Below are 24759 nucleotides of genomic sequence, written 5' to 3'. Positions count from 1 at the left end.
TGAGTGTGTGTGTGTGTGTGTGTGTGTGTGTGTGTGTGTGTGTGTGTGTGTGTGTGTGTGTGTGTGTGAATGAGCGTGTATGGAGACTTCCAGTGATGGGTTGCAGCTGGAAGGGCATCCGCTGTGTAAAACATATTCTGGATACGTTGAAGGTTCATTCCACTGTGGCGACCCATGATTAATAAAGGGACTAAAAGTTGAAGGAAAATAAATAAATGAATGACTGAATGAATGAATAAAGGATAAAGATAATATTTAATAATATTTTACATGATTCAATAATTCATTTTCTTTTCAGCTTAGTCCTTTTAGTAATCTGGGGTCGCCTCAGCGGAATGAACCGCCAACTTATCCAGCATATGTTTTACACAGCAGATGCCCTTCCAGCTGCAACCCATCACCGGGAAACATTAATATACACACACTCATACACTACTACCAGTGTAGTTGATCAGTTCCCCTATAGCGCATGTGTTTGGACTGTAGGCGAAACTGGAGCACCCGGAGGAAACCCACACCAACACGGGGAGAACATGCAAACTCCACACAGAAACACCAACTGACCCAGCCGAGACTCGAACCAGAGACCTTCTTGCTGTGAGGTGATTGTGCTACCCACTGCACCACCGTGCCGCCACTGAATAAATTAATACATTTATATCTGATTAAATGAGTTAATAAATGAATCAATTATTAAGTGAGTTATGCATGAATACATGAATGAATTAATAAGTAAACTGATGAATGGATGAATAACTGAGCAAAATAAAAATATCAATAAAAATGAATAAACTTAAAAGACTAAATTTGACTATAACCAAATTATTAAAAAAATGAATGAAAGAATAAATAATATAACAACTGAATGAAATAATAACCAAATTAATGAATTAATATCAGATTGAATGAATCAGTGAATGTGTAAATTATTAAGTGAATGAATGTGCTACCCTCTGCGCCACCGCGCTGCTTATTATATTTTATATTATTGGATAAAATTATTCATAAGATGAAAGTCATGTTATTTATGTTTGTTCAATTTCTACCTCTCAATATTTTTTCACAGTATGTCTGATAATATTTTTTCTTCTGGAGGAAGTCTTATTTGTTTTATTTCGGCTGTGTGTGTTTTGATTTTGCAATCATGCTGAAAAGAAGAATGGGTAGAATGTATATTTAATGGCTATCAGCCTCCAAATGTGAGAGTTATCGGTTATCCAGCCTGATCTGACAAGGAAACGTAAGTATTGTACGTTTTGCCTTAGTGGATTTCGTACGAATTCGTACAAGTTCAGTCGTACGCAAATGTACGATTTTAAAAAGGAGGCGTGGCATCCAACCTCACCCCTAGCACCAACCGTCATTGGGTGATGAGCAAATCGTACTAAATTGTACAAATTAGATCGTACAAACTAGCCACTAAATCAAAAACTTACGAATTGCTGTGAGATTGTGTTGGGATATCATAATTAGTGGATCCCTAACTAAAGCTCTGGTTTCCCCCACAGTCCAAGGTTCAGGTGAATTGGGTAGGCTAAATTGTCTGTAGTGTATGAGTGTGTAAGGATGTTTCCCAGAGATGGGTTGCAGCTGGAAGGGCATCCGCTGCTTAAAACATATGCTGGATAAGTTGACGGTTCATTCCGCGGTGGTGACCGCTGATAAAATAAAGGGACTAAGCTGAAAGTAAAATGAATGAATGAGTGCATATTCTCCTAATCCGAAGGACAATGATTGGATGTATATTTATTGGCTATCGACCTCCAAATCTAAGAGTTATCAGTTATCGTTATCGGTCCCGATCATTGCATCCCTAATGGACATATTACAGCACTACAGCCATATTTCTCACTGCAAACTATCTTTCATCCAATCAACAGAGAATATATAACCCACCACAGCCCATGAGCATATAAACGTGACGAGAACACTCCTCTGGTTTTCACACTTTATTTTACACAACGTAACATGTCTGTATGCAGTGTCAGTAGTATTCCATAAAACAAAGAAATATACAAGTCGTAGTATCATCTTACTATATGCATGAAACAGTATTTAATTTGTGCTTTAAAAAAAAACATCGTCCGTCCCCCTGGAAAAGTCCAGCCTCCATTATAATGTGCTCTCCAGAACCCACTCCGACTGGGACAGCGAGGATTTCCCGCTGCGCTTGTTCCCGCCGCTGTCCATCTGCGGGATATCTCCGCCGCTCATGGATAAGCTGCGTTTGGAGCGCTGCAGCGCGGCGGAGGGATACGTAGCGCTCTGATTCGCAGGCTGTTTGCAGGAGTCTACGTTCAGGGAGTGCCGTCGGCTGACCCGTACGCAGCCCACCGGCACCGTTTGGTAGTGGTGCAGACTCTGTAGCTGCGCTCGCCTTGAAACCGGAGTCACCATCGTTGAATATGCGTGAACAGCGGGACGTGCTTTAGCCGAGTTGTTCTTATTGGTGTTTTCGGGCTCGACGTTGATCTGTGTGTCTGGAGTGTGGCGCAGTGGACTCGGGGACGCCGGGTGCCAGCTGTGGGTTCCTGCAGACGTGCTGACGGTGCAGTCGGGAAACGCAGGTTTTGAAGCTCGCGCTGATTCGTTTTGCGGCGACACCTTCCGACATGCGTCGCGCTCCAGTCCTAGAACCTGCTTGGACATGGATTTGATGACGCCGCAGACTTGTAGCGTCTCGGACTGTGAGCGAATGACGCCCAGCTCCACTGCTTTCTCAGAGCCGTCCGGCTGGCAGACTCGATATCGCACGATGAGGAAGATGATGAAGGCCAGCACGGACGCCACAATCACGCCACCGATGATGACCACGATGGTGCCGCCCAGGAACTGCGACTGCATGAAGTGGCAGCGCATGTACTGCGGGTCGGTGGAGAAGTGCACGCAGCCCACCACACGGGTCGCAGTGAGCGTGGTCAGGGCGTCATCGTAGATGGCCAGAACGCAGAGGTCGTACATGGTGCCCGCCGCTAGATTGTTGACCGTGATGCTTTTACTAGTCGGAGGAATCATTCTGCGAAGAGAGAGAGAGAGAGAAAGCAGTTAGAAATAATAATATAATTAAAACAACAAATGCAAAGTGCTTTTCTCAGAGTTTTTGTCTTGTTTCTAGTCCAAAAATATTCATAAACTCTTAAAGCATTTTATATAGAGAAATGAAAATATTGTCTCAATGAAATTCTGATTTAATTCCTCACATCGTGTTCTCTAAACAGAACTGGATCATATGATCATTTGTTCAGGAAGCAAGCTACAGTCTGTATTGTTTTGGTTCATCTGGGAACTGGACGAGGTTGTCTGGAGTACTCTGCTGTGATTTACTGTCCACGCGGGTGAAGGATGCTTGCGTGAGGAACATTAACCTAACCGAGCTCTGGATTAGTTCAGTATATCTGCAGTTGATTGTTCAGCCTTCACCAGCGTCCGGATCACCGCTGCTCTGTCACTTTCCTCTTTCTCCATCAGTATGTTTATAGTCTGAGCAGCCAGGAGGTCCTCAGTGAACTGTTTTGTCAGACACTCAGTGACGGAGGCTGTAAAGCATGTTTGTTCAGTGCTACATTCATCATTCTGAGCTCTAAAGGGTACTAATGATCAGACATCACCTGACCTTACAAACTGATGGATTACTATACCCCATATGCAAACTGGGCACTAATTACATAAAGACTTACTTGTGTACATTTCCAGAACCGAGATCCGAGCACTGCGTGACAGAGGACTCAAATTAATTTATTTATTCATTCATTCATTTTCTTTTCGGCTTAGTCCCTTTATTAATCAGGGGTGCCACAGCCAGGGCCGGCGCGTCCATAGAGGCGACCTAGGCGGCCTCCTAGGGCGGCAGTATAGAGAGGGCGGCATCCGCGACACCTCCCTTACCATCCTTGTCCTCAGTTATGTCCGCGACACCTCCCTCACCACTCGCGTCCTCAAACATATTCGCGCATAGGCGACAGAATAGAGAGGGCGGCGTCAGCGACACCTCCATCAGCACCCGCGTGTCCTCAGTCATATCCGCGCATAGGGCGGCAGAATAGAGAGCGCAGTGTCCGCGACACCTCCCTTCCTCCCTTAGCACCCGCATGTCCTCAGTTATATCCGCGCATAAAGCACTGGAAAAGAGGTCCGCCACACCTCACTTCATTTTCATAACCGGTCACTTTCGTTTTCACATTGGGGTTGAGGGCAGCATGATCATCCTCTGCCTAGAGCGGCAGTTCAGCTTGCTCCGGCCCTGGCCACAGCGGAATGAACCGCCAACTTAATCAGCATATGTTTTACACAGTGGATGCCCTTTCAGCTGCAACCCATCACTGGGAAACATGGAAACACGGCTATTGAGAGAGCTGTACGAGAATTGGAGAATGGCGGATTTAGGCCAAGTCCCAATTCTCCCCCTTAGCCCCTCCCCTACAACTCGTTTTGCGCGCTTCCGTGAAGAGGTAAAGAGTGTCCCGATTCTGTTTAGCTTTAAGGCGTAGGGCTAAGGGGAAGGGGTGAATAGCCCTTTGAACAGATTTTTCAGAAGCACACTCGAAACCAAGGGATAAGAACATTTCCGAGAATACACCAGCCACAACGGCAGCACAGCTGCACACGGAAGAAGATCCACAAATGAGTATTTCTTGTCATTATTATGAATTTTTACAACAAACAAACACATATTGTAACATATTTATAACCGCGCTCATGTTTTACCGTCATGCTTTTATAAAAACCGCTAAAATAAACACAGCCAAAATTGGAGATCGATAATCCCTAATCATATCTGCTGTACAGCAGTCCCACAACATCCTGACACTCCAGTCCCCTGTCAGAAGAGTCTAGTGTGTGTGATGAGCTGTTCACAGTGTCTGCTGTAATGTTCATGCTGTTCTGGTGTGTTTACATGATGAATATGGCCATGGTGTGAACACACAGTACAGTTATGATCTTATTGCCACATTATATGGTCATGATAACATGATATACGGCTTCAGTGAAGTCCTGAAGATAAACACCAAACAACAACACAACTGGAGTAACTCCAGCAGTCGCTATCATCTTTCTCATATGAAGCAGGAGATGGCGATGACGTCTGATGATGTGTGCAGGTGCTGTAGTGCTGGCCCAATTCTGAGGGGTGAATTTTAAAGCCCTCCCCTTCACACTCGGTTTTAAGGGCCAAGGGGAAGGGTACAGAAATAGAATTGAGATTGGGCCTTAGTGTTTTATCAGTTGAGTTTGTTACCATTCAGACACATCGCCTATATCCGTGCTGCAGTGTTCACACATATTTAAAATCATAATATGCTGCAAAAGAAAGCTTTGGGTGTGATCATGGCCTGAACATCCATCCATCACTCTCAGAAAACACATCTGTGCACTCTCATCTGATGACCCATGAGTAGGCCCACACGGAGTCATCGCGCGCAGAATTCCACTGATTTTTAGCCCATCATTGAGTCTGTTTATTTACTTTTGTAAATGTACATTTATTCAGTATTTTAATTAATTTCAGTAATAATAGTGACTAATATTAAAGTGTTCATTTAACTTGTTTACAATACAGTTTGTAAAGTACTATTTTAGTCTTTTAGTAGAGATATTATCTGAGAGACTTGCTTTGCTTATCAAATTAAGTGAAACTTTGCATTGTAAACATTAAATAAAAGTTAAAAAAAACATATTTTTTATTTTATATATTACGTTTTTATACTCCCAACATAATTCTGCTTAAATCTGCAGATATTTAACATAATTTTCCACAGAAATAGCAAAAACACTTCTACAGATTCTGTCTGACCCTACTCATGACTAATTCCTGAGTATTTCTGTATGCAGATTTGTGCGTACGCATGGTTATTGAACGGACCCACTATCAGCATCTTGTCTTAAAGCCAACCCAAGCATATTCTGGAAACGTAGCCCCGCAGACGTTTCTGGAGACTGCGATTTACGTGGCCGGAGGTACGTATGGCCGTGTTTTGGTTTTTTTTATCGAGCGAACGCTGCGGGGCGGTGTGACGCCGCTCCGCTCCTCCTCTTCGCGCTCGCCAGCTTACGGCTTGCCTCCGTGTGGAGGGCTTTCCCGCCCTCAACCAGTTTGTCCGCTTAGCTCGCAGCGTTACGTCGGCGGAGCGGAGGCCCGAGGGAGGAGTAGCCAGCCACGGCGACGACCTGGATCGAGTCCGGGGAAGAGCGGTTCCAGAAATCTGGTAAGATGAAAAACAGAATCCAAAAAAAAAAAAAAGCGAACGAGTTTGCGACGGGGCGAGATCCGAAAACGCGGTCAAAATCGGACCAGGGCTTTTGCTTTTTTTTCTGGACGGCTTTTGCAAATCGTCGCTTGGGTTTAGGGAAGGAGGAGGAGAAGGGCGGGTGGGTCAGCCGATTGGCCGCCCAGTCGATCGTTCAGCCAGTCAGTCGGATGGATGGCCGCTCTACAGCGGCCTCCGGTGGCTTTTCACGTGAGAACAGCGCGGGCATGAGCGGCGCGCGCTCCCGAGCCGTCCGAGATGTGAAAAAGCGCGCACAGCGGCCTCTCGCGGATTCCGAAAACTGCTCGAAAAGTACTTCCCGGGACGTATTTCGCGGTCTCCAGAGACGTCCGCTGGGCTACGTTTCCACAATGAGCCCGGGTTGCTTAAAGCAGGGGTGTCCAAACTCAGTCCTGGGGGCCGGTGTCCTGCAGATTTTAGCTCCAACTTGCTTCAACACACCTGCAAGGATGTTTCTAGAAAGCCTAGTGAGAGCTTGACTATCTAGCCCAGGTGTGTCTGATTGGGGTTGGAACTAACCTTTGCAGGACACTGGCCCCCCAGGACCGAGTTTGGACATGTCTGCCTTAAAGTGATTAAAGTGGTCTTACCTATAGACTAAGGAGTCGTCATAAGTGCCGTTGTACTGGACCTGGAACATCCTGATGCCGGGAATATTCCTCTGGAAGTTGAACTTGACCAGAGCCGAAGATGCAGTGATTTCTGAGATCAGCACCCTCTTCTCCTGCCCACCCTTAGTGTTCCCTATTGAGGGCCCTCCGTCCGCAGTCTTGGCTGAAGTAGCGATGTCTGAGGAGCCTGGGTCCGGCTCTGGGGCCAGACTGGTGTCGTTGGTGAAGTGTGGGAGTTTGGTGATAAGCAGATCCACCGTCTGCTGAGCCTCTCCGGATGGGTTGGAGGCCACGCAGGTGAAGGAGCCCGAATCCTTCACTGTGCTGATCAGGATCTCCAGTGTCCCGTCAGTGTGCACTACAGTACGGCTGGAGTTGAACACCAGCTTCCCGTCCGGGGCCACCCAGTGTATGATGGGGTCTGGGTCCCCACGGGCCTTACAGCGCAGAGACACCTGCTGGCCCTCCAGCGCACGCATCTCCTGTGAGTGAACATATGATCATAATCAATACCTCGTGATGATGACGGGGTGGGGGGAGAGTTACTCGAAAGGTCATGATTCACTCTCGCTGAGTAATTGTGTTATACTTTTTATTTTACATTCATTTCTCAATGTCCACTTGTTGAAAATGGATTATAATGCACAGTAGCTCTGACACACCTCTCTGTTCATGGATATTTCTTGTATTGTTTTTGTTTTAGTTGTGTTGTATATTTAGTTTTTCTGGTGTGAAGCTCTTCAATCAATCTTGCTTGGATATAGATAAAGCTTGATTGATGGATTAACTATTGGGAAAAATAAATATATGTATAGCTCAATTACTCAACGAGTGTGAATCATGACCTTTAGAGATATTGTTTAAAAGATTAACACACAAAAATCAAAGAACAGAGGAGCACAGTGCACTCCATACTGGGAAAGTTACCTCCACAATGTGATACAGTATTTATTACTAGTCAGTCGCTGCAGGATTTCACAAACACACAACCAGAAATTTGTATATCATTATAACAATTTGCAGCTTAATATCGAGATAATAACATACACTGCGATAAAAGCTTTGTTAATTAAATGCAACAAGAGAATGTATCACGGTCATCACTATTTGCAGCTTAGCTCAATATTAGGATAATATTATATACTGTGATAACCCCTATCAAAAACATTATTCCCTCATAACCCTATTTGCAGATTAGGTCAATGATAATACTGTATAAATATTAAAAGCTCCACTAATTAATTGCAACAAAAACAATTATATCGTCATGAGCCTAAATGCAGCTAAAATCAATAACATGATAATATCGTATACCATGATAAAAGCTTCAGCAATTAATCACAACAAAAATAATAATAAAATTATAAACTATTGCAGTTTAGGTCAATATTGTGATGATATCATATACTGTGATAACTGCTTCAGGAATTAATCGCAACACGAAATTTTGATATCCTCATGAGCCTATTAGCAGCGAAAAATACAAATTTGTAATAATATCGATCAAATCACCATAAAATATCGTAATTATACCTTATACTGTGATAAAACAAGTTGTTTAATCGCTAAGAAAATTTTATCCTGTCATAACCCTATTTACAGATTAGGTCAATATTGTAATTACAACAAGACATATTCGTCATCGTCATGAGCATATTTGCAGCTCAAATCAAAATCATGATAATACCGTATAATGACAAAAAGACTTCAGCAATAATCACAACAAGAATATTTTAATCTGTCATAACCCTATCTAGTGATAATACTGTGATAAAGCTTCAGCAATTAATCGCAACAAGACAATTAGTATTCAGTCATAACTACTAGCAGCTTAGGTCAATCTAGTGTAGTGTTAGGTCAATCTAGTGTAGTGTTAGGTCAATCTAGTGTAGTGTTAGGTCAATCTAGTGTATTATTAGGTCAATCTAGTGTAGTGTTAGGTCAATCTAGTGTAGTGTTAGGTCAATCTAGTGTAGTGTTAGGTCAATCTAGTGTAGTGTTAGGTCAATCTAGTGTAGTGTTAGGTCAATCTAGTGTAGTGTTAGGTCAATCTAGTGTAGTGTTAGGTCAATCTAGTGTATTATTAGGTCAATCTAGTGTAGTGTTGTCTCGATATGGAATTTTGGTACCAATCAGTACTGAAATGTTAAAAACGTCCATTTCCTGCTTAGCTGAGCGCGTTCTTAAACAGCGCTGATTTGCCATTGTGTTCACATGCTCAACAGAAATGACTGCGATTGGACGTGAAGGTCATCAGTGCACCGAACTCACCACTGTTCACCGAGTGCAAACACAGATACACTGAAGCGGTTGATAGCGGTGTAAATCAGTGGATCCTTCATCAGATTGCCTGAATGTCAGCTCATTGACACACTAGCCGATTTACACAGCTTTAAAACGCTCCAGTGTATCTGTGTTTGCACTTGGTGAACAGCGGTGAACTGATGACCTTCACGGCCAATCATTTCTGTTGAACACATGAACACAGCGGCCAATCAGAGGTGTTTAAGGAATGAATGTTTAACATTTCTGTACTGATTGGTATCGAAATTCAGTATCATCATTAATTTAGTGATAATACCGTAAACCAGTGGTCCCCGGGCCGCAGACCAGTACCGGTCCATGGATCAATTGCTTCCGGGCCGCACAAGAAATCATTAATTATTTCTATTTTTTTTATTATCTGAGTCTAAATGATCTTTTATTTTGAAAAAATGACCGTATTCTAATTCACTTGAGCACCCAAATGTAACCTACAAGCAGCACAATGAGTAAGAGACAGACGTCTTTGGAAAGTTGGACCCACAAATTGCCAAAGAACTGATCAGCGTCATACTTTGTATGTAATACACACATTTCGGTAGACTGATTATCCCAGACAAACACAGAACACACACACACACACAGCAGTGCTTTTTAATTTTCCCCTTCAATAAATTTGTATCAGAGTTACAGCAATGTTTTGTTGGCTCTGAGGAAAAGGCTGATGGTCACCTAAGTTTGAGAACCACTGCTGTAAACCATGATACAACTACATTCAAGAGTTCACACTTAGATATGTTTGGTGCTAATATTAGCTTTGGCATGCTGTCCCGGGAGAGAACCTAAGCTTGGAGATAGTTGAGCCCAAGGCTTTCGCCTGGTCAGTTAGCATATATGGGGGTCCCAGATCAGGTAGGTCTCCAGAGCTCCCCCTGGTAAAGGGAGGAAAAGGAGGAGATAGGGTGGAAGGGGGGATTCTTCTAAAACGAAGATAAGGCAGTAGGGCGAAATCTGTCTATTTATTGTAAGCTTGAAACTATCTGATTGGATTGTTGCTGATTACAGATGAGAGACCATCCACGATCAATCATATCACGTTATCCTCTCGAAAATAGTCTATTAAAGCTTCACTTAATTAAAGACATTTCCGTGATAATACTGTATAGTGTGATCCCTGCTAAAAATCCAGCTTAAACCAGCCTAGGCTGGTTGGCTGGTTTTAGCTGGTCAACCAGGCTGGTTTTAGAGAGGTTTTGGCCACTTCCAGGCTGGTTTCCAGCCATTTCCAGCCTGGTCTTAGCTGGTCAAGCTGGGAGATGACCAGCTAAAACCAGCTTGACCAGCCTAGCCAAGCTGGGAGTCCAGCCAAAACCAGCTATATCCAGCTTAAACCAGGCTGGTCAAGCTGGTTTTAGCTGGATTTGGCTGGTAATTTTCCAGCCTGACCGGCTAAGACCAGGCTGGAAATGGCTGGAAACCAGCCTGGAAGTGGCCAAAACCCCTCTAAAACCAGCCTGGTCGACCAGCTAAAACCAGCCAACCAGCCTAGGCTGGTTTAAGCTGGATTTTTCAGCAGGGATGAAAGCTTCAGCAATTAATCACAACAATAAGGCTGCATACGAAACCTCATACTTCCATACTATATAGTACGCTAACATCAGTATGCGAGCCAAGTAGTGTGTACGAATTCATAGAATTGGAAAATCAGTATGCGAGAATTACCCGGATGACTTACTACTTCCGGCGAGATTCTGGAGTGTGCATCCCATGCACACTGCGCTATCCCATAATGCCCCGCGAGAGAATTCATGAATGGAAGTGAGGCGACGCAACTGACGCAGGTAGGTCACGTGACCATGACAAAATGGCGGATGTAGTACATCCGAATTCCATTCATACTTTTCACATTCATACTGTATAGAACGCACTATTCCAACGGCCGAGTAGTACGAATACATTCAAATGCAGTACCTGCTGAGTAGTAGGCGGTTTCGGGCGCAGCCTAATATTAGCATCCCATCATAACTCTGTACCTGTGAGTGTCGAGTGATGAGCGGCGGCTCACACAGGAACTCCTCCTCAGAGACGGTCCAGAAGTATCGTCCGGCGAGATGTTGTGGTGCCGCACAGGTCTCCAGATCGTCCTCGCGCCGCAGTCGCCGCAACCACAGCAGCTCGCAGTTACAGTGCAGAGGATTACCCCCGAAACTCAGAGCAAAAGTCGAGGCGCCCAGAACCCCCGAGGTGGCCAGAACGCCCGCACGCTGGAAAACCGGATCTGGCGGCAGCTTGTGCAGCTTATTAGAGGTCACGTCCAGCCGCTTCAGCTTCTGCAGGCCGGAGAACGTTCCCTCGGGGATGTAGTTGATCATATTGTGATCCAGGTTTAGCGTGTGCAAGCTAATCATCAGCTGTATAGCGATCCACGGCGCGCCTTCCAGATTATTATACGACAAATCCAGTTCTTCCAGAGCCAAGAGGTCGTTGAACGCTCCGATGTGGATGTACGTCAGCTGGTTGTTGTTGAGGATCAGATGGTGCAGCTTGGACATTCCGCTAAACGTATCGTTCGTTATGTGAGTCAATCGATTACTATCCAAGTGGAGCGCCCGCAGATTCTCCAGGTCGTTAAAAGCGTGTGGTGCGACCGAGCCGATCGTGTTCCTGGAGAGCGTCAGGTCCACCAGTTTGGTCATGTTGGCGAAATCTTTGCGTTTGATGCCTGTGATGAAGTTATCCCCCAGCCGGAGCTCCACAGTGCGTCTGTCGATGTTTGGAGGGACGAACAGAAGACCTTTCTTATCGCACAGCGTGGCCAGATTCGGCGGCAGGACCTGGCAGATGCAACGCTTCGGACATACTTGTATCTTCTGGGCTTTTAATGCCATTACCACAACCATCAGATAAACCAGTAGCGTCTCCATCTGGGCTCTGGGTGTTGGGGAACAGCCTGCGGGGGAAGAAACAGTGTAGTGAGTGTTTACAACCAAAAAATGCAAATTAACATTATGCGCAAAACTGGATTAACACGTAAAAGACGTGTGAATAAAGCAGCGTTTCTATCCAATGAGTCTGAGAAAAAAAAGTCACTTCCTGATTAACTGGCGCCAGATATCAACAGTATAAATGTCATTTGCTGCAGTAGGAGAAGCTGCGTCAATCTTTTCTTTATTTATTAAATGACGAGCGCCGACACGTGGTGGCGTTTGAAGGTGTGAGAGGTTGTTGTTGACAGTTCTGGAGGCAATTAATAATCTAATAGCACTAATACTGAAATGGTTCAGGCGTTCAGAATGAGCAAAACAGTATTCAGATGTTCTGCAGTGTGCTCAGCCTGCTGGTTTGTTCACAGTTTTATCTTCACGTAACAAAATCACATGATGTTTTTAATGCACATGCTGGAATTTGTTCAGTAAGAGTGTATCCATTGCAGTTTATGCGCATCTTATGCACACATTTTTTATGCGCATTTTCAAAATGTTTGTGCATCTTAGCGTTTCCATCAACCGATTTTTTTAATCTCCAAAATGAACATAAAAATAGGTGCATGGAAGCGTAGCTAAAGATGTAATCAGGGATATTAATGCTTGTTTTCAGGAGTGCACAATATATTGAAATTATCTGAATATCGCATATATATCCAATCACACATGACGAGTTCAGATGCAGAACCCTCTAAACCCATCAGACCTCTTTTCCTGTAAATGAGCATTTTCTATCAGGCTCCTCTGATTAGGTTCAGAAGTTTCCTTTTATATGTAATGAAAAGGTCATTTTAGACAGTTTTTAACAAGGTTAATTTTCTTTTGCATCAAAACCAGCTAAATCCACGTCTGCTTTTTATGCAAAAACAAGACTTATTTTACCAAACATAAAACACCTCAAATTAAAAATATATAAATCTGTCAAGTGGCGGTTCATTCCACTGTGGTAACCCCTGAGAAACCAAAGCAGAAGGAAAATGAATGAATGAAATCTGTCAAGTGCATTAATCAATAACATTAAAACTGACATGAATTAAAATTTAACAATCTGTTGTCATTTCTGATATTTGGGATTGAGATGTAATGTAAGTACAGCAGTGTAAACATTGTAAACACTGTGAGCTAAGCTTGGTAGATTTAAGCATTATAGTGTAAAACATTATGAAGCATCCATATCTGTGCGTTGTCCATTAATATAAGAAGCCAATCAGATGTACAGGAATTATGAAGTCATAAATAATGTAGAGTTTTATATATTATATTTATCTTTAAAAAATAGCTTAAATTAGCAAATAAAACACAAGGTGGGCCTACTGGGCAGAAAGGGGATGCCTCTCAGACAATTCTAGAAGCTGTCATTCATTCATTCTCACCATACTCAAGATCTTGGTCTCTTGTTCTCTTGAACGGCATCTTAACTTCGTCTTCTGTGAAACACAGTTGCTGTTTAATGTATAGTAAATCGGACTCATTTAAAGTAGCGCCGCTACGCTAAAACACGGCATGAATGCATGCTACACTCCTGACTGTACAGTGTGTTTTCTTATTATTATAATGCTCAGAGGTTTGAGGTAAGGGACGTCTTCGTTTGTCAGTTGACAGTCGGACAGCCTGATCCAGTTCATCAAACTCCATCTCTTAAAATCAAAATCTGAAGCGGAGTAAAACAGTGTCCTCATAAAGCCGGCGTATCAGCTCGCTGCTACATTGAACACACATGATTCGATTCGCTCTTCTGATTGGTTTTCGGGATATATCGGCTGTCAAAGGCAGGTGGCGTTTAGCGGCTTTTGCCAGCAAACTGTTATTTGGGAATGCACTGACGCTGGGATTTAGATGAGTAGAAGCAAAAATATGTGTTGATGGTGTATTACATGCCTAAACAATTACTCAATGTCTTGATCTCCTCATTTTTGGCATTTAGCGGCTTTTGCATCTGAACTCTTCATTTTATCCTTTACCACATTTATTATTTAGATATTAAATATTGTAAGTAGCATTGTTTAGATCGGATACGCAGCCGGCCGGAAGTGCGGTATGCACATCAATATAGCAGCATTTCTTATGACACTGTATTACAATAATTCATATTTTTACAGTACTGTGACGGTTGGGGTAGGCATTAAAAAATACAATTTATTGCATGATTTAATACGTAACATAAATAATCCTACAGCTACTGTTTTTACAGTACAGTGATGGTTGGGTTTAGGTTTAGTGTGGGCCCCACTGTGGGGGTAGACGTTTATAAAATACAATAAATAGGAAATGTCATAAATAATATAAATAATTCGGCCTCAACCATATCTGATCTAGCAACAACCTAGTGCGTTCACACTGAAAGTTCACTGTAAAAGTGCACTTTAAATCCTCGGTTGATGCACTTATTCAACTGATAAGTGTGTGTTGTTGATCACTTCACGCACTCAACGCTCACTGCTCATGTAGTGGAGGAGGAGGAGCTACTAGCAAATGGGAGGGGCTATTGATGAATAGGCTTGGCTACTGATGAAGGGGAGGAGCTAGTAGTTGGATTATTTATTTTGGCTTTTAGTGAAAGCAAAATGATCTTACGCGAGTGATTATGCTGCCTCCCTGTGGTGAATGTGGTTGTGCTCATGAGCGCTGACATTTGGTCATTTATTTCAGTCATTTGCCAATCATTAAACAATACTTGGGATTTTCCGTTTGGTAAAAAAGCTGTTGTACCATTTCAGACGACACTAAATGGCACACCATGCACTTATACACTCAACCATGTAGTGTGTGAGTTTAGTGTTGTCCCAAATTGAACAATAACGTTCATGTGTATTTCCATAACTGTTAATCTGCGCGTCATTTCAGATGCTGCTTCTGTCCTCCAGAGGGCGCATTTTCATAAACACCGCAAGCCCTAATGACTGAAATAAAACACACTGTTTTCCAGCATCTGGCAACCCGGAGTGCTGAAATATGATTGGCTACACTGGCAGTGGGCTGGTTATAGAGGTCAAATCAGTGCATTCTGACACTGAACACACATATTCACAGCAGAATAACCGACTCTAGCAGGGTTTCTCAGATAAACACCTGCGTTTCCTAATATCTGCACACATATTATGGTGTTTTTATGATTTAGAAGAGTCAAACACTGACATACAGCAGCTTTACAGCAGAATCTGCTCTCTGGTTGTTGTAGTGGACTCAGATGTGAGCGTGACCCTTCAGAGAGGAGTCGCGGATGTTGATTATGTTGGTTTTGCAGTATGTTTAATGCACATAACACAGAGGTGATAATCTGACATTTCTCCTCCAGCTCAGGCTGTTTTTGATATGATAATGTTGATCCTTTCATCTGCGTGTTTGCAGAGATCAAAGGCTCATCTGCTTGGAGAAACACACAGATATTCATGTTTCTTCTTCTCCTCTCAGCCTGTTTACACTTCATGCGCTCTCCGTCAGGGCGTCTGCGGGGTCTTAAAACGTCAAAAACCCAACGTTAGGCCTTGAAAATCACTGAAATACGGTGCTGTGGCTCTTGCATCATTTTAAACAGGTCTTCATTTTCCCGCGCCCGTCCAATCACCAACAACACATCTCAACAGAGCAGAAGTTTGAGCTATTACTTGCTTGAAATTATTTACTATAACGCTTGGACCTGGACATATTGTTGTGCATGCATTTAGTTTATCATTTATACATTATATTTATATATTAAGAATGCGTCAGTCTATGTCGCTCCTGTCGCTGTTCATCTAAAACTCCACATCTATAATCCTCTGAGTCTATGCGGACGTTATCTTCAGCAGCTCAAACACTCTAATGGCGAATGGACAGACGGCTGCTTCTCACTCAGGGCTGCAGTTTACGCTAACACGTTTTAGTTTTAAAACTGTATTTTACAGTGAAAATGGTCTGCGTCCACACTGGCATTTCAGTTAGCATTTGTGAACAGCTTTCCATCAACACTACCCTGCTGAAAAAACACATCACGTGACCATATACACACGGCTTAAAAGCTGCCTCAGCGTATTGTTGCGCCTGAGCTCCAGGCAGTCAGCAGGAGCTCTGAGCACATCCGCCGGGCTGAGAGCAGACCTATTTCTAACGAGTCTGTGTTTTAAATCTATTAGCCTTCAGTACTTATCCTCAGGTAACGGGTTTTGGCTGAGCGCAATGATAAGCTAGCCTATTACCAGTGGTGGACAGAGTGAAAATCAGACTCCAGTAAAAGCAGCATTACTCGCCTAACATTGTAGTGCAGTAGAGTAGAAGTGTCTGCGGTAAATATTACTCAGAGTACGAGTAAACAGACCTTTTTAAAGTCCTCAAGAGTAGTGAGTGTTACGCTGTATAAAGCTGATGTGTTTACATGTCATTAGTGCATGTGTGTGTGTAAACGTAATATTCTGTAGTGCATCTGGTGATTGTCCAGCAGGCACACAACATCATTAGACGTTAACATTAGGTTAGATTTAGGTTGTGATGTCAGGTGACCACAATTTAATGTCTAGTCAGCGTCTAAGGACAATTTAGATCAGTGGTTCTCAAACTTTAAAACTTTTAAAATCGTCAAGAACTCACGACCCCCCAGGACCAAAGCATATACTAACAATCAAACTAACTTCTTTTAAGCGGTGCACAGTATTTTAACTATATTTACTATACATTCAGTTTCTTTTGGCTTGCCTTTAAATGCGTACTGCTGACTTTAGAGCAAGTGAATCCATGCTGTATGAATTCGTCCTGTTATTTCTAACGTTTCCTGCTTTGGTCACATGGGGTCTTGCGCTTATGCTTAGTCAAAGTAGACGGTTCCGATGTCCTCAGTTTCCTTAGCATTTTAAGATTTGCAAATTACAAATTTATCAATCTCTAACCTAGATAAATAAAAAAAATCAGACTTTCTCCGGAAGAAACAACATTATCAGACATACTGTGAACATTTCCTGAATCTGTTCAACATCATTTGAGTCATATTTTAAAATAAGAAAATCAAAGGGGGCGAATTATTCTGACTTCAGCTGTATACTGTACGCTTCAACACATCAATGCCGCATAAATCCAGTCCTCAGATCCTGCACTGTAAACTAATCTGAGCAGATAACACACACACACACACACACACACACACACACACACTGATCCAGAATGTAGTGAATGTGTGAAGTGAAGATGTGATGATAACCTACACACATATACAACTGCACACAAGCAGTTGTGAGTACACACACACACAAAGGCACATGCACACGTGCATGTGGACCTATAGACACATTCAAACACACATGCATGCAAGCACAAACAAGTGCACACACACACACACACACACACACACACACACACACCTGTGATCATCATTATAGTGATGCAGAAAACAGCACTGAGGTGTGCGTGTAAACACAGACCATAAGAGTGAAGTATACCTGACACACACACACACACACACACAGTGACACACGCTGCATGCTGAACAGTAAAGCATGAAACACACTACATGAGCACACGCCGCTTCATCTCTGTCACATTAAAAGGCCACTGCTTTAAATAACAGCAGATGCACTGCAGTACATCAACACTAGACCACTAAAACACTGAACACACACACACACACACACACACACACACACACACACACATCATATCAATACAGCACTGAGCAAACTGACTACACATCATTCAATCAGTCCCTTTATTTATCTGGGGTCACCACAGCGGAATGAACCTCCAACTATTCCAGCATATGTTTTACACAGCAGATGCCCTTCCAGCTGCAACCCAGTACTGGGAAACACCCATACACACTCATACAAACACACATTTACTACGGCCAGTGTAGTTGATCAGTTCCCCTATAGCGCATGTGTTTGGACTGGGGGAAACCGGAGCACCCGGAGGAAACTCACGCCAACACGAGGAGAACATGCAAACTCCACACACCTACTGACCCAACTGGGACTCAAACCAAAGATCTTCTTCTCTAACTGATTATTATCTGCCAGCGGAGCTCATGGTGTACTGCATGATCAGTCGCCGGTGTCTGCCGCTGTGTGGATGTAAAGCTGTGGGTTCCAGCACGGATGATGCTGTGATGTCACTCTCTGCATATCAAATGACGGCCGGACGCGCCGCTGTATTGAGTCTGTGTTGTGTGCCGTCCAGCTGGCGGCATTAGCTGGCAGAGCGAGTGTATTTTCAGCACACACACACACACAGGGCTGTGAATGCGCCTCGCTCTCAGACATATTTCTGCTTTTATATCCCGCTTTTCTCAGCTAACACTCACTGAAGCATGAAAGAAACAGCATGACGGATCTCCTGTTTGCTGGAGGAGTGTGTGTGTGTGTGTGTGTGTGTAACCCTGATGATTCTCATATTGACAGTTGAAGGCTAAATCATTATTCTTTTGGTGAAATCTAAATTATTTTTAAATATTCCCCAAGTGCTGTTTAACAGATCGAGCACTGCTCTTACTGTATTTCCTATCACATCAGTTCTTCTGCTGAAGGTCTTATTCCTTATAGTAAAGCAATATTACACAGATATGATGATAACACAGCCATCTGGAATACTGCATTCTGATTGGTCAGTCGTGACATTACGAGGTGTGTTCATCCCAGATAACAACCACTTAATAACACACACTCATCTGGAAACCGAGTCTGTGAATACATTATTCATTCATTCATTTTCCTCCGGCTTTATTTATAAGCGGGCACGACAGCGGAATGAACCACCGACTTATCCGGCATATGTTTTACACAGCGGATGCCCTTCCAGCTGCAACCCAGTAATGGGAAACACCCATACACACTCATTCATTCATCTGAGCACTATTGCAGAGTTATTGTACTTATAATAAGATCATACTCTTATACATCATTAGGTGGAGTAATGGAGGAAAGAGACATTTTATAATTGACTGTAAAAACAGCTTTGGTGCCTCAGATACTCCTGGAGAATGAATGAATGAATGAATTATTAAGTGAATGAATGGATGAATACATGAATAAATTAATAGATTGATAAATGAATGTAAATAAATTCAAATATTATAGATTGACTGAATGAATACGTGAATAAATTAATGAATGAATACATTAATCAAAGTAATGAATAAATAATATAATAACTAATTGAAATAATAAATTAATAACTAAATGAATGAATAAAATCTGATTGAATTAATGAATGACTAAATTAATAAGTGAATGAATGGATGAGTATTTAAATTAATAAATTTAATTAATAGATAAACAACTGAATAAAATAAAAATATGAATAAAAAATGTATAAATTAATGACTGAATGAATGAATAACCTACTAAATTAATAAATTATTCCTTCATTCATTTTATTTTCGGCTTAGGCTCTTATTAATTCAGGGTCGCCACAGTGGAATGAACCGCCAACTAATCCGGCGGATGCCCTTCTGCAACCCATCACCCATACACACTCAATTACACTCATACACTACTGACAATTTAGTCTACCCAATTCACCTGTACCGCATGTGTTTGGACTGTGGGGGAAACTGGAGCACCCGGAGGAAACCCACACCGGGGAGAACATGCAAACTCCACACAGAAACACCAACTGAACCAGCGGAGGCTCGAACCAGCGACCTTCTTGCTTTGAGGCGACAGCACTACCTACTGCGCCACCGTGTCACCATGAATAAACTAATAACTGAATAAATTAATGAATTAATAAATAACCAATCAATAAAAATGAATAAAACATGAACGAAAGAATAAATAATATAATAACTGAATACATTAATAACTAAATGAATGAATTAATACAATAATATCAGATTGAATTAATGAATCAATTATTAAGTGAATTAATCGATGACTGCATGAATGAATTAATAAATAAATTGAAGAATGAATGGATTAATACATTTTTATGAATAAATCTGTAACTTAATAAATGAATGAATTAATAACCAAATTAATAAAAAATGAATGAAAAAATAAATAATATAGCAACTGAATTAATTAATAACTAAATGGATGAATAAACAAATTAATATCAGATTAAATGAATGAATGATTAAGTGAATGAATCGACAAATACATGTAAAAACAACAGATTGATAAATAAAAATGGATTAATCACTGAATGGATGAATAAATTAATGAATAAATGAACTACCAAATTAACAAAATATTGAATAAATAATATAATAAATGAATGAATTAATAACTGACTGAATGAATTAATGAATTATTAAATTATTAAGTGAATGAATACATTAATAAATTGATGAATGGATAAATGAAAAATAAATGAATAAATTAATGAAAAAAATCATTAAGAACCAAATTATTAAAAAATAATGAATGGATAAATATAATAAGTGAATTATTTCCTAAATGAATGAATAAATAAATTAATATCTGACTGAATGGATGAATAATTGAATAAATTAATAACTGAATAAATAAATTAATTAATACATTAATAACCAAGTTAATAAAAAAATGAATGAATTAATAAATATTACAATAAGAGAAAGAATGTATGAAGTTAATAACTCAGTGGTTAGCACAGTGGCCTCACAGCAAGAAGGTCTCTGGTTTGAGTCTCGGCTGGGTCAGTTGGTGTTTCTGTGTGGAGTTTGCATGTTCTCCCCGTGTTGGCGTGGGTTTCCTCCGGGTGCTCCGGTTTCCCCCACAGTCCAAACACATGCACTATAGAATTGATTGACCGTAGTGTATAAGTGTGTGTTTGTAAATCAGTGAGTATGGATGTTTCCCAGTACTGGGTTGCAGCTGGAAGGGCATCCGTTGTGTAAAATATGCAGGAATAGTTGGTGGTTCATTCCACTGTGGCGACCTCTGATAAATAAGGGACTGAGCTGAAGGAGAATGAATGAATGATTCTGGAGTACATCAGACTTTTCAGGCTCTTCAGGTTTTCTAACATGCTTTTGTTTCTGCTCTCAATATGTGAGTTTCCGCTTATTATTTTACACTTCACTTTGATAAACCTTGCTGTTGTAAGATAACATTGGGTCAAATATGGACATTCCCAGTGTTGGGTAATTTATTTATTTATTTATTTTCAATTTAATTTAAATGCCGCTTTTTTATTCTTAGACTTGTTTACATTTAACCGAATGTTTGGTCACACAAAAACCCAGCATTTTACACATACAGTTGAGGTCAGAATTATTCACCCCCTGCTTATTTTTTTTCCCAATTTCTGTTTAACAGAGAGCAGATTTATTCAACACATTTCTAATCATAATAGTGTTAATAACTCATCTCTAATAACTGATTTATTTTCTCTGTCATGATGACAGTAAATAATATTAGACTAGATATTCTTCAAGACACTAGTGTTCAGCTTAAAGTGACATTTAAAGGCTTCACTAGGGTAATTAGGGTAACCAGGCAGGTTAGGATGATTAGGCAAGTTATTGTATAATGCTGGTTTGTTCTGTAGACTATCAAAAATAAATAAATAGCTTAAAGGGGCTAATAAAATTGAGCTTAAAGTGGTGTTTGAAAAATTAAAAACTGATTTTACTCTAGCTGAAATAAAACAAATCAGACTTTCTCCAGAAGAACAAATATTATCAGACACTGTGAACATTTCCTCAATCTGTTCAACATCATTTGGGAAATATATATATATATATATATAAAAAAGAAAAATATTCAAAGGGGGGTGAATTATTCTGACTTCAACTGTATATCAACATCCATAAGTAAAGGTGCGTTTTGGACTTATGTTATAAATATTAAGTTTTCTAGTCTGAACAAAATATTGCAATGAATTTAATCTTAAAACCAGATCATCAATCTGTGCGACAAAAGGAAATGGAAAATTATCATTCTGACCCCATTAGAAGTTTTTTTGTTTTTCTGTTTATTTTGCCTCTGTAATAAATGCATCTTTAATTAAACATGCTTAGATTTATTTGTACTGCAAAATAAGACTAAAACACATGAATAAAAATAATTATTATTTTAAAAATTAGACACATTTATCAAAAATAAAAATGACCAAATAACATTCATACTAGAAATCAAAGCTGCTGCTCTATATACAGGTGAAGTCTGAATTATCCGCCCTTCTGTTATTTGCCCAATTTCTGTTTAATGGAGATTTTCTCCAACACATTTCTAATCATAATAGTGTTAATGACTCTAATCACAGATTTATTTTCTCTTTATTTTTGCACATAATATTAGACTAGATATTCTTCAAGACACTAGTGTTCAGCTTACAGTGACATGTAAAGGCTTCACTAGGGTAATTAGGGTAAAGTTAGGGTAATTAGGCAAGTCATTGTATAACAGTGGTTTGTTCTGGAGACAATCCAACACTAATATTGCTGAAGGGGCCAATAATACTGAGCTTAACATGCTGTTTAAAATATTAAGGAAACATATTATAGGAAATGCTGGGAAATGTCTCTTAATCCATTAAATATGACTTGATAAATATAAAAAAGAATGATTATTTCACAGGAGGATGAATATTTTGCCCACTACTATATATATTTCAGCCATTATATGCACTGATTAAATGATTGTCGACTAATATATGATGCTCAGTCCTCATCCGCGCGCGTGTATATATAGCATATATCTGTAGCAGCCTAAAATAACAGTCAGAAGAGCTGATTTCAGACTCGGAGCCTGTTTTAGATGTGAGCATGCTCAATCCTCCTGTCAGGGAGATCATTTCCATGCAAAAACACAATCACAAAATGCAAAGATCCTCGACATCATGCGTCTGAGGCAGCGGTGTGTCTGTGCTGAGTGTGTGAAGGCCAGTGTTCAGTCTGGATCACACACACGCACACACACACACACTGATGTGAGCACACAGCGGTCATTTATCGATATAAAGATGTCGAGCATCCTCATCTGCAGCAGATACACGCTATCATGACCTTCAGTGTTTCTGCGCGGATGCAGACGCGCGTTTCTCCAGATGTTCGGCTGTTTTTTTCCTCCACTGCGCAAATGTGATGGAGGCTGGAGGCTCTGCTTTACCTGTGGAGGATCTGCAGGGCAGCTCGCCGTCTCTCCGCCGCCGGGATCAGCGCATGTTCGGCGGCTCCTGGCTCCTGCTGCTCCGGGGCTCCGGGCTGACCGGCGGGCGCACACTGAAGCTCAGGCCGGCGTGTGGAGCTCCGGATCGGGATCAGACCGCAGACTCCAGCCGGGATCTCCGCATTACGCCTGCATGCGCCCAAATTACCGATCCTAGTACGGCGAGGGCGAGGCTCATGAATATTAATGAGGTCGTGCTGCAGTCGCTCCAATCGGACGCCAGGCTTTGGAATATTAATCGAGCAGCGCTGACGTTCAGTCGGAGAATGATCTGTATTCAGTAATATTTTCGGCGATAGCGTGTTTTATTGTATAGTGTTGTCATATTGTTGTGCAATATTAATTTAATATTGCGATATTTGCTTCATATGTCTTCCGATGGGAAATTGAGATTTTGAATATTAATTAGACACCGCTGACGTTGCCTTCCTTGTCTGTCAGTCAGATAAGTTAATTATTATTCTGTAATATTTTCAACGCTTGAGTTTTGTTTTTAATATATCGTTATATAATGTTAATTTTAAATCGTGATCGTTACTTTGCTGTCCTCCAATGGGAAGTGCAGTATTTGAATATAAAACAATGTTGATTTTGATTCTATTTATTAATTGAATTGTTTTTGTTAAGACCTAATGTGATCTGTAATATTTGAACAATGTTTTTAAACACCATTGTTTTATTTTTATTATATTGTATGCATTATTTTCTCATATGATGATCTTTGCTATCTTCAAATGAGAAGTACAGAATTTTATATTACTCAAAGAAACCTGATGACGAGTCTTTGCCATCCTAGTTTTTAATTCGGTGAATTTGTGTAATGTTTCTGAACCATTATTTTAAACCCTGTTTTATTTTTATTTTATCATTATGTGATGTTAATTTCATATCGTTTGCTTGTTGCCATCCATTAGTTGAATAATTTTTTTAAGGTATTCTGTAATGTTTCAGCAATGTTAATGAATTTTTGTAAAGCACTTTGAATTATGTCAGATCTGTTGTATAAATAAACCTAATAATGTTTTAAACACAATTGTTTTATTTATTTATTTATTTATTTATTTTCACATCTTTATTTACCAATGAGAAGCGCAGCTTTGGAATATTAATTGGCTCGCGCTGACGTTGCGCTCCTGTCCTTCAATGGCAGAGCGGGAGCTCATGAATATTAATGAGCAATCCTTCGCCATAGTAGAGTTGATGAATTCAGCAGGGCTTCGTCAGAGAAAACGCCTTTGTGGAGACGAGAGAGACCTGCGCCGAATTCGGATCGGGTTTAAATGCTTTTCAGTGAATTAAAGCCTGTCTGAAGCAGCATCTGAGTTATTTATCATGATGTGCTGTCTCTACAGCTGCATCATCCTCAGCTGAAACTCAGATGTGGAAGATGTGCTTCAGACAGGGAACATGGCATTCCTGTGCATGCAGGTTATCTCAACACTCGGTGTCTCAAAATCTGAGAGGGGCTGAGTTATAAAAAATTAATGGCTTCAGAAGATGTAATTCATCTGGCTTTAAACAGGTCACGATTAAATTATAATAATAATTTTAGATGTAAAAAAAAATCCTGGCTGGGGCT

General features: G+C 41.0%; 1 protein-coding gene across 1 annotated transcript; it reads right to left on the bottom strand.

The window, feature by feature from the left end:
• Positions 1–1936: 1936 nt before the first annotated feature.
• On the bottom strand, positions 1937–23340 carry lrfn5b (leucine rich repeat and fibronectin type III domain containing 5b). Its single transcript, XM_087298764.1, has 4 exons — positions 23121–23340; positions 11173–12089; positions 6857–7359; positions 1937–3016 (listed from the first exon to the last, which is right to left on the bottom strand). The coding sequence occupies exons 2-4, from the start codon at positions 12061–12063 to the stop codon at positions 2113–2115; spliced, it is 2298 nt and encodes a 765-aa protein (XP_087154890.1). The 5' UTR covers positions 12064–12089; positions 23121–23340; the 3' UTR covers positions 1937–2112.
• Between the last annotated feature and the right edge of the window lie 1419 nt (positions 23341–24759).

This window comes from Danio rerio, chromosome 20 (assembly GCF_052040795.2).
Source record: "Danio rerio strain M-AB ecotype USA chromosome 20, GRCz13ab, whole genome shotgun sequence".
NCBI classification, from domain to species: Eukaryota; Metazoa; Chordata; class Actinopteri; order Cypriniformes; family Danionidae; genus Danio; species Danio rerio.
This window is presented reverse-complemented; position numbering and strand designations above follow the sequence as displayed.

Excerpts from the sequence above, each read along its gene's own strand:
- lrfn5b (XM_087298764.1), bottom strand. The coding sequence starts at position 12,063 with ATGGAGACGCTACTGGTTTATCTGATGGTTGTGGTAATGGCATTAAAA. Across the intron at positions 7,360-11,172 it reads TCATCACTCGACACTCACAG|GAGATGCGTGCGCTGGAGGG; the intron begins GTACAGAGTTAT and ends GTTCACTCACAG. Across the intron at positions 3,017-6,856 it reads GACGACTCCTTAGTCTATAG|AATGATTCCTCCGACTAGTA; the intron begins GTAAGACCACTT and ends CTCTCTTCGCAG.